Source organism: Oncorhynchus tshawytscha, unplaced genomic scaffold (assembly GCF_018296145.1).
Source record: "Oncorhynchus tshawytscha isolate Ot180627B unplaced genomic scaffold, Otsh_v2.0 Un_contig_7217_pilon_pilon, whole genome shotgun sequence".
NCBI classification, from domain to species: Eukaryota; Metazoa; Chordata; class Actinopteri; order Salmoniformes; family Salmonidae; genus Oncorhynchus; species Oncorhynchus tshawytscha.
The window spans coordinates 217,501-229,378 of NW_024609606.1; the positions used below are offsets into that span (position 1 = coordinate 217,501).

Genomic DNA, 11,878 nt, shown 5'->3' on the forward strand with positions numbered 1-11,878 from the left:
TACACAGATCCACAAAGAATTCCAAAACAAATCCAATTTTGAAAAACTCCCATATCTACTGGGTGAAATTCCACAGTGTGCCATCACAGCAGCAAGATTTGTGACCTGTTGCCACGAGAAAAGGGCAACCAGTGAAGAACAAACACCATTGTAAATACAACCCATATTTATGCTTATTTATTTTATCTTGTGCCCTTTACCATTTGTACATTGTTAAAACACTGTATATATATATATATAATATGACATTTGTAATGTCTTTATTGTTTTGAAACTTCTGTATGTGTGATGTCTACTGTTAATTTTTATTGTTTATTTCACTTTATATATTCACTTTGTATGTTGTCTACCTCACTTGCTTTGGCAATGTTAACACATGTTTCCCATGCCAAAAAAGCCCTATGGATTGAATTTGATATAGAGAGAGGAGGGAGGGAGACAAAGATAGAGACTAGAGGAGAGGAGAGGAGAGGAGAGGAGAGGAGAGGAGAGGAGAGGAGAGGAGAGGAGAGAGAGAGAGGAGAGGAGAGGAGAGGAGAGGAGAGGAGAGGAGAGGAGAGGAGAGGAGAGGAGAGAGAGAGGAGAGGAGAGGTGTTCCCATTCCATCGCTCACCGGGTTAGGGAGGGGAACTGTATCAGGCCACCGTAACCCTAGAGATTCATAAGTGATTGTTGCTATGGAGACACACAATGAGGGAACATTTGGATATTTGTCTTTAAGCTCTTCCCCCTTTCCCCATGTTTAATGGACGGGGAGGGAGGAGGAGGAGGAGGAGGAGTAGGAAGAGGAAGAGGAAGAGGAGGTCTGACTACTTCATGAAATACCACTCTGGCTTAATCTTGTCTGCAAACATCTGAAGACAAGGTGCATTGTGGGTTCACCAGCCCGAGCACTGAGAGTGTACAGGAGAATAACAAACTGTAATACACACACACACACACTGACACACACACAGTCACAACACACACACACACAACACACACACACACACACACACACACACACACACACACACACACACACACACACACACACACACACACACACACACACACACGCACACACACACGCACACACAAACTCACTGAACTAAACCTAGTCCTGAACTAAAAGGCTTGCAATGACACTGCTCTACTGGCGCTCGGTGACAGACAATCAGATCTAAACAACCACACATCATCATAAACATCAGTGTGTGTGTGTGTGTGTGTGTGTGTGTGTGTGTGTGTGTGTGTGTGTGTGTGTGTGTGTGTGTGTGTGTGTGTCTGTGTGTGTGTGTGTGTGTGTGTGTGTGTGTGTGTGTGTGTGTGTGTGTGTGTGTGTGTGTGTGTGTGTGTGTGTGTGTGTGTGTGTGTGTGTGTGTGTGTGTGTGTGTGTGTGTGTGTGTGTGTGTGTGTGTGTGTGTCTGTGTGTGTGTGTGTGTGTGTGTGTGTGTGTGTGTGTGTGCCCGCCAGTATAAAGGATATGGGTGGCAGACAGCCTTGATGCACCAGCAGCGAGGTGGGGAGGTCTGGGAGAGACGAAACAGAACCACGGGGTAGAGAGAAGGGTACGGGAGCTCCTCCTCTTCCTCACCTGTCTGTCCCCGACCCTCAGACCTCTGTCCCGGTAAAGGGACCCTCACCCTTTCCTTCTCCTCTTCCTCCGGTTCTCTCTCCTCCTCTTCCTCCGGTTCTCTCTCCCCCCCGTCAGTCATGACTGAACCTGTAGAAAGACCGAGAAATGGTCACTGTTACAGTATCACAACTAGAAACATTATGTCACGGTCTATTACAGACACTGTTACAGTATCACAACTAGAAACATTATGTCACGGTCTGTTACAGACACTGTTACAGTATCACAACTAGAAACATTATGTCACGGTCTGTTACAGAATCACAACTAGAAACATTATGTCACGGTCTGTTACAGTATCACAACTAGAAACATTATGTCACGGTCTGTTACAGTATCACAACTAGAAACATTATGTCACGGTCTGTTACAGACACTGTTACAGTATCACAACTAGAAACATTATGTCACGGTCTGTTACAGTATCACAACTGTTACAGTATCACAACTAGAAACATTATGTCACGGTCTGTTACAGTATCACAACAGAAACTGTTACAGTATCACAACTAGAAACATTATGTCACGGTCTGTTACAGTATCACAACTAGAAACATTATGTCACGGTCTGTTAGACACTGTTACAGTATCACAACTAGAAACATTATGTCACGGTCTGTTACAGTATCACAACTAGAAACATTATGTCACGGTCTGTTACAGACACTGTTACAGTATCACAACTAGAAACATTATGTCACGGTCTGTTACAGTATCACAACTAGAAACATTATGTCACGGTCTGTTACAGTATCACAACTAGAAACATTATGTCACGGTCTGTTACAGTATCACAACTAGAAACATTATGTCACGGTCTGTTACAGACACTGTTACAGTATCACAACTAGAAACATTATGTCACGGTCTGTTACAGACACTGTTACAGTATCACAACTAGAAACATTATGTCACGGTCTGTTACAGTATCACAACTAGAAACATTATGTCACGGTCTGTTACAGTATCACAACTAGAAACATTATGTCACAGTCTGTTACAGACACTGTTACAGTATCACAACTAGAAACATTATGTCACGGTCTTTACAGACACTGTTACAGTATCACAACTAGAAACATTATGTCACGGTCTGTTACAGTATCACAACTAGAAACATTATGTCACGTCTGTTACAGACACTGTTACAGTATCACAACTAGAAACATTATGTCACGGTCTGTTCACAACTAGAAACATTACACTGTTACAGTATCACAACTAGAAACATTATGTCACGGTCTGTTACAGTATCACAACTAGAAACATTATGTCACGGTCTGTTACAGTATCACAACTAGAAACATTATGTCACGGTCTGTTACAGTATCACAACTAGAAACATTATGTCACGGTCTGTTACAGTATCACAACTAGAAACATTATGTCACGGTCTGTTACAGTATCACAACTAGAAACATTATGTCACAGTCTGTTACAGTATCACAACTAGAAACATTATGTCACGGTCTGTTACAGACACTGTTACAGTATCACAACTAGAAACATTATGTCACGGTCTGTTACAGACACTGTTACAGTATCACAACTAGAAACATTATGTCACGGTCTGTTACATATCACAACTAGAAACATTATGTCACGGTCTGTTACAGTATCACAACTAGAAACATTATGTCACGGTCTGTTACAGTATCACAACAGAAACATTACACTGTTACAGTATCACAACTAGAAACATTATGTCACGTCTGTTACAGACACTGTTACAGTATCACAACTAGAAACATTATGTCACGGTCTGTTACAGTATCACAACTAGAAACATTATGTCACGGTCTGTTACAGTATCACAACTAGAAACATTATGTCACGGTCTGTTACAGTATCACAACTAGAAACATTATGTCACGGTCTGTTACAGTATCACAACTAGAAACATTATGTCACGGTCTGTTACAGTATCACAACTAGAAACATTATGTCACGGTCTGTTACAGTATCACAACTAGAAACATTATGTCACGGTCTGTTACAGACACTGTTACACAGTATCACAACTAGAAACATTATGTCACAGTCTGTTACAGACACTGTTACAGTATCACAACTAGAAACATTATGTCACGGTCTGTTACAGTATCACAACTAGGTCTGTTACAGACACTGTTACAGTATCACAACTAGAAACATTATGTCACGGTCTGTTACAGTATCACAACTAGAAACATTATGTCACGGTCTGTTACAGACACTGTTACAGTATCACAACTAGAAACATTATGTCACGGTCTGTTACAGTATCACAACTAGAAACATTATGTCACGGTCTGTTACAGTATCACAACTAGAAACATTATGTCACGGTCTGTTACAGACACTGTTACAGTATCACAACTAGAAACATTATGTCACAGTCTGTTACAGACACTGTTACAGTATCACAACTAGAAACATTATGTCACGGTCTGTTACAGTATCACAACTAGAAACATTATGTCACGGTCTGTTACAGACACTGTTACAGTATCACAACTAGAAACATTATGTCACGGTCTGTTACAGTATCACAACTAGAAACATTATGTCACGGTCTGTTACAGTATCACAACTAGAAACATTATGTCACGGTCTGTTACAGTATCACAACTAGAAACATTATGTCACGGTCTGTTACAGACACTGTTACAGTATCACAACTAGAAACATTATGTCACGGTCTGTTACAGACACTGTTACAGTATCACAACTAGAAACATTATGTCACGGTCTGTTACAGTATCACAACTAGAAACATTATGTCACGGTCTGTTACAGTATCACAACTAGAAACATTATGTCACGGTCTGTTACAGTATCACAACTAGAAACATTATGTCACGGTCTGTTACAGTATCACAACTAGAAACATTATGTCACGGTCTGTTACAGACACTGTTACAGTATCACAACTAGAAACATTATGTCACGGTCTGTTACAGTATCACAACTAGAAACATTATGTCACAGTCTGTTACAGACACTGTTACAGTATCACAACTAGAAACATTATGTCACGGTCTGTTACAGTATCACAACTAGAAACATTATGTCACGGTCTGTTACAGACACTGTTACAGTATCACAACTAGAAACATTATGTCACAGTCTGTTACAGACACTGTTACAGTATCACAACTAGAAACATTATGTCACGGTCTGTTACAGTATCACAACTAGAAACATTATGTCACGGTCTGTTACAGTATCACAACTAGAAACATTATGTCACGGTCTGTTACAGTATCACAACTAGAAACATTATGTCACAGTCTGTTACAGTATCACAACTAGAAACATTATGTCACGGTCTGTTACAGTATCACAACTAGAAACATTATGTCACGTCTGTTACAGACACTGTTACAGTATCACAACTAGAAACATTATGTCACGGTCTGTTACAGTATCACAACTAGAAACATTATGTCACGGGTACAGACACTGTTACAGTATCACAACTAGAAACATTATGTCACGGTCTGTTACAGTATCACAACTAGACACGGTCTGTTACAGTATCACAACTAGAAACATTATGTCACGGTCTGTTACAGTATCAACTAGAAACTCACGGTCTGTTACAGTATCACAACTAGAAACATTATGTCACGGTCTGTTACAGTATCACAACTAGAAACATTATGTCACGGTCTGTTACAGACACTGTTACAGTATCACAACTAGAAACATTATGTCACGGTCTGTTACAGTATCACAACTAGAAACATTATGTCACGGTCTGTTACAGTATCACAACTAGAAACATTATGTGTCACAACTAGAAACATTACAGTTATCACAACTAGAAACATTATGTCACGGGTCTGTTACAGTATCACAACTAGAAACATTATGTCACGGTCTGTTACAGACACTGTTACAGTATCACAACTAGAAACATTATGTCACGGTCTGTTACAGTATCACAACTAGAAACATTATGTCACGGTCTGTTACAGTATCACAACTAGAAACATTATGTCACGGTTACAGACACTGTTACAGTATCACAACTAGAAACATTATGTCACGGTCTGTTACAGTATCACAACTAGAAACATTATGTCACGGTCTGTTACAGTATCACAACTAGAAACATTATGTCACGGTCTGTTACAGTATCACAACTAGAAACATTATGTCACGGTCTGTTACAGTATCACAACTAGAAACATTATGACGGTCTGTTACAGTATCACAACTAGAAACATTATGTCACGTCTGTTACATCACAACTAGAAACATTATGTCACGGTCTGTTACAGTATCACAACTAGAAACATTATGTCACGGTCTGTTACAGTATCACAACTAGAAACATTATGTCACGGTCTGTTACAGACACTGTTACAGTATCACAACTAGAAACATTATGTCACAGTCTGTTTACAGTATCACAACTAGAAACATTATGTCACGGTCTGTTACAGTATCACAACTAGAAACATTATGTCACGGTCTGTTACAGTATTGTATCACAACTAGAAACATTATGTCACGGTCTGTTACAGTATCACAACTAGAAACATTATGTCACGGTCTGTTACAGTATCACAACTAGAAACATTATGTCACGGTCTGTTACAGTATCACAACTAGAAACATTATGTCACGGTCTGTTACAGTATCACAACTAGAAACATTATGTCACAGTCTGTTACAGTATCACAACTAGATTTGACAATTTGATTTGTTAAAGACACACTCTGGTAGATGGACATCTGTTAAAGACACATTCAGGTAGATGGACATCACACTCTGGTAGATGGACATCTGTTAAAGACACATTCAGGTAGATGGACATCTGTTAAAGACACTCTGGTAGATGGACATCTGTTAACGACACATTCTGGTAGATGGACATCTGTTAAAGACACATTCTGGTAGATGGACATCTGTTAAAGACACATTCAGGTAGATGGACATCTGTTAAAGACACATTCAGGTAGATGGACATCTGTTAAAGACACATTCTGGTAGATGGACATCACATTAAAGACACATTCTGGTAGATGGACATCTGTTAAAGACATTCTGGTAGATGGACATCTGTTAAAGACACATTCAGGTAGATGGACATCTGTTAAAGACACATTCTGGTAGATGGACATCTGTTAAAGACACATTCAGGTAGATGGACATCTGTTAAAGACACTCTGGTAGATGGACATCTGTTAAAGACACATTCTGGTAGATGGACATCTGTTAAAGACACATTCAGGTAGATGGACATCTGTTAAAGACATTCTGGTAGATGGACATCTGTTAAAGACACATTCTGGTAGAGACATGGACTGGTAGATGGACATCTGTTAAAGACACTCTGGTAGATGGACATCTGTTAAAGACACATTCTGGTAGATGGACATCTGTTAACGACACATTCTGGTAGATGGACATCTGTTAAAGACACATTCTGGTAGATGGACATCTGTTAAAGACACATTCAGGTAGATGGACATCTGTTAAAGACACACTCTGGTAGATGGACATCTGTTAAAGACACATTCTGGTAGATGGACATCTGTTAAAGACACATTCAGGTAGATGGACATCTGTTAAAGACACATTCAGGTAGATGGACATCTGTTAAAGACACACTCTGGTAGATGGACATCTGTTAAAGACATTCTGGTAGATGGACATCTGTTAAAGACACATTCTGGTAGATGGACATCTGTTAAAGACATTCTGGTAGATGGACATCTGTTAAAGACACACTCTGGTAGATGGACATCTGTTAAAGACACATTCTGGTAGATGGACATCTATTAAAGACATTCTAGAATTACAGACAGTGGATTCCAGAGGAAACTTTTAAAGGGCCAGTGTAGCCATTTTTTAAAATATCAATATCAAATCATTTCTGGTGAACAATTAAGTACTTTACTGTGATTGTTTTCTATTTAAAATTGTCAAAAATAAACTAAAATTGTTTATTAGAAAAATAGAAATTTCTCAAGCAAGAATTTAGCTAGGACTGTCTGGGAATGAGGAGGGGAAAACTGAAAACTAGCTGTTATTGGCAGAGACGTTTGGAACTCTCTTATTGGTCCATTAACTAATTCATCGCTCGGTGATGTCATCAGGCAGGCCAAAATTCCATCCCACCAAAACAGGCTGAAATTTCAGGTCTTTTCAAAACAGCTCTTAACACTAAAAAGGAGCATTATCATAATTATCACAATTTCCAAACTATTATTCCAACCTCATAGTGTGGAAATATATATATAAAACACAGGGAAATGACCGTTTTGAATGCACTGGGCCTTTAACAGTCCACTTCTAAGTGATGACGGTCTGGTTTGAACTGGCTTCCCATATGGATTATCTAACACACACAACACATAACTGGGCCAAAGACAAACATGGCAACAAATGATGCCAAATGAACATGTATATCACATGAACCTGAAGACTGGAAATATTCCACACTGTGAGAGGTGAGGTAAAGAGGTACAACTTTAGACAGAAGATGACTATTATTCTACTGAGAGGTGAGGTAAAGAGATGACTATTATTCTACTGAGAGGTGAAGAGATGACTATTATTCTACTGAGAGGTGAAGAGATGACTATTATTCTACTGAGAGGTGAAGAGATGACTATTATTCTACTGAGAGGTGAAGAGATGACTATTATTCTACTGAGAGGTGAAGAGATGACTATTATTCTACTGAGAGGTGAAGAGATGACTATTATTCTACTGAGAGGTGAAGAGATGACTATTATTCTACTGAGAGGTGAAGAGATGACTATTATTCTACTAAGAGGTGAGGTGAAGAGATGACTATTATTCTACTGAGAGGTGAAGAGATGACTATTATTCTACTGAGAGGTGAAGAGATGACTATTATTCTACTGAGAGGTGAAGAGATGACTATTATTCTACTGAGAGGTGAAGAGATGACTATTATTCTACTAAGAGGTGAAGAGATGACTATTATTCTACTGAGAGGTGAAGAGATGACTATTATTCTACTAAGAGGTGAAGAGATGACTATTATTCTACTGAGAGGTGAAGAGATGACTATTATTCTACTGAGAGGTGAAGAGATGACTATTATTCTACTGAGAGGTGAAGAGATGACTATTATTCTACTGAGAGGTGAAGAGATGACTATTATTCTACTAAGAGGTGAGGTGAAGAGATGACTATTATTCTACTGAGAGGTGAAGAGATGACTATTATTCTACTAAGAGAGGTGAGGTGAAGAGATGACTATTATTCTACTGAGAGGTGAGGTGAAGAGATGACTATTATTCTACTAAGAGGTGAAGAGATGACTATTATTCTACTGAGAGGTGAAGAGATGACTATTATTCTACTGAGAGGTGAAGAGATGACTATTATTCTACTGAGAGGTGGTGAAGAGATGACTATTATTCTACTAAGAGGTGAGGTGAAGAGATGACTATTATTCTACTGAGAGGTGAAGAGATGACTATTATTCTACTGAGAGGTGAGGTGAAGAGATGACTATTATTCTACTGAGAGGTGAAGAGATGACTATTATTCTACTGAGAGGTGAGGTGAAGAGATGACTATTATTCTACTGAGAGGTGAAGAGATGACTATTATTCTACTGAGAGGTGAGGTGAAGAGATGACTATTATTCTACTGAGAGGTGAAGAGATGACTATTATTCTACTGAGAGGTGAAGAGATGACTATTATTCTACTGAGAGGTGAGGTGAAGAGATGACTATTATTATTCTAGAACTATTACAGTATCACAACTACAGTCCCATACACAAACTACAAAGTACAAAAGGGAAAATAAGTCAGAAGTTTACATACACCTTAGCCAAATACATTTAAACTCAGTTTTCACAATTCCTGACATTTAATCTCAGTAAAAATTCCCTGTCTTAGGCCAGTTAGGATCACCACTTTATTTCAAGAATGTGAAATGTCAGAATAATAGTAGAGAGAATGATTTATGTCAGCTTTTATTTCTTTCATCACATTCCCAGTGGGTCAGAAGTTTACATACACTCAATTAGTATTTGGTATCATTGCCTTTAAATTGTTTAACTTGGGTCAAACGTTTCAGGTAGCCTTCCACAAGCTTCACACAATAAGTTGGGTGAATTTTGGCCCATTCCTCCTGACAGAGCTGGTGTAACTGAATCAGGTTTGTAGGCCTCCATGCTCACACACGCTTTTTTCAGTTCTGCCCACAAATGTTCCACATGATTGAGGTCAGGGCTTTGCGATGGCCACTCCAATACCTTGACTTCGTTGTCCTTAGCCCATTTTTCCATAACGTTGGAAATATGCTTGGGGTCATTGTCCATTTGGAAGACCCATTTGTGACCAAGCTTTAACTTCCTGACTGATGTCTTGAGATGTTGCTTCAATATATCCACATCATTTTCCTGCCATCTATTTTGTGAAGTGCACCAGAACCCTCCAGAGCAAAGCACCCCCACAACATGATGCTGCCACCCCGTGCTTCACGGTTGGGATGGTGTTCTTTGGCTTGTAAGCCTCCCCTTTATCCTCCAAACATAACGATGGTTATTATGGCCAAACAGTTACATATTTGTGGAGGTCTCCAATTTTTTTCTGAGGTCTTGGCTGATTTCTTTTGATTTTCGCAAGATGTCAAGCAAAGAGGCACTGAGTTTGAAGGTAGGCCTTGAAATACATCCACAGGTACACCTCCAATTGACCCAAATGTCAATTAGCCTATCAGAAGCTTCTACAGCCATGACATCATTTTCTGGAATATTCCAAGCTGTTTAAAGGCTCAGTCAACTTAGTGTATGTAAACTTCTGAACCACTGGAATTGTGATACAGTGAATTATAAGTGGAATAATCTGTCTGTAAACAATTGTTGGAAAAATTGCTTGTGTCATGCACAAAGTAGATGTCCTAACCGACTTGCCAAAACTATAGTTTGCTAACAAGAAATGTGTGGAGTGGTTAAACAAATAGTTTTAATGACTCCAACCTAAGTGTATGTAAACTTCCGACTTCAACTGTACATCATACAAGAAACAGATACATTGCAAGTAACATTACAGTGGAACAAATCTGTCAACACACAACAGACAGAGAAGATAGAGAGAGATTAAAAAGAAGGAGAGATACAGATAAAGAGATAGGGAGAGATGGAAGAGAGATAGAGGAGAGATGGAGAGAGAGAGAGAAAGAGGAGAGAGAGAGAGAGAGAGGAGAGAGAGAGAGAGAGAGAGAGAGAGAGAGAGGGAGAGAGAGATTAGGAGAGAGAGAGAGAGAGAGGGAGAGAGAGAGAAGAGAGGGAGATTCTAGAGAGAGAGAGAGAGAGAGAGAGAGAGGAGAGAGAGAGAGAGAGAGAGAAGAGGAGAGAGAGAGAAGAGAGAGAGAGAGAGAGAGAGAGAAGAGAGAGAGAGAGAGAGGGAGAGAGAGAGAGAGATTCTAGAGAGAGAGAGAGAGAGAGAGGAGAGGGTAAATAAAAAGAGAAGGAGAGAACGGAGTAATGTTATAGTCCTTGGTTAGTTAGTTACCGGAGAGAGCCGTTGAGAGGAGAGTCCATCCGCTAGGAGAGCTTCACTCCCGTAAACTCCGCAAACCGTGGTATTCCATCTGCGTGCTTCTGTTTCCCCAGTAATATCCGTTATCTGTTATCCAGCCACTGCTCTCGTCTCGCTGTCGGTGAGCTCCAGTTAAAATCCCAATATCCAACAGGGGAGAAAAAAACTCACCAGTCACGTTGTCTCAAAGCACACCGCAGTCTCAGAGAAAAAGAGAGGTTTGGAACTTTAGAACCAAAACATACGGTCATACGGCCGGTAACGGAGGGTGTTCTAGTGCATCCCCGATCAGCTCCGCTCTGAAAGCCTGACAGCGCGAGTCACAAACCCGAGTTCAGCCGCACCCGGTGAAAGGCAGGACCACGTGACCGACCGACAGCCCTCCCTTCGCGCACAGGCTTACTGTACATCCAGGGAGCGCACGAGCCGAACAGCATCCGTCTGCCGATACAGTAGAAGAACCAGGCATCACACCGAGTCTCTCTGAACACAGCCCCGTCGGTCAACAAAGGGGCAGACCGGGATAGTGGAGGCTGCAAAGACCCTCCCGAGATCGTTGGTTATGTTCATACATGTAATAGAGGGTAATAGTCCCCACCTAGGAGAGAGACTGGGGCAGGAGGGTAATAGAGGGTAATAGTCACCACCTAGGAGAGAGACTGGAGCAGGAGGGTAATATAGGGTAATAGTCACCACCTAGGAGAGAGACTGGGGCAGGAGGGTAATAGAGGGTAAT

The 11,878-nt window shown here is 40.2% G+C and overlaps 1 protein-coding gene across 1 annotated transcript in view; it reads right to left on the reverse strand.

Annotated features, from left to right (window-relative positions):
* LOC112240906 (voltage-dependent T-type calcium channel subunit alpha-1H) overlaps nucleotides 1-11,453 on the reverse strand; it is a 131,918-nt gene extending 120,465 nt beyond the window's left edge. The window contains exons 1-2 of the mRNA XM_042316218.1: nucleotides 11,116-11,453; nucleotides 1,468-1,705 (exon numbers count right to left, since the gene is read on the reverse strand). Of these exons, the coding sequence (XP_042172152.1) occupies nucleotides 1,468-1,697 (230 nt within the window). The 5' untranslated portion in view covers nucleotides 1,698-1,705; nucleotides 11,116-11,453. The remainder of the gene's footprint in view (nucleotides 1-1,467; nucleotides 1,706-11,115) is intronic.
* Between the last annotated feature and the right edge of the window lie 425 nt (nucleotides 11,454-11,878).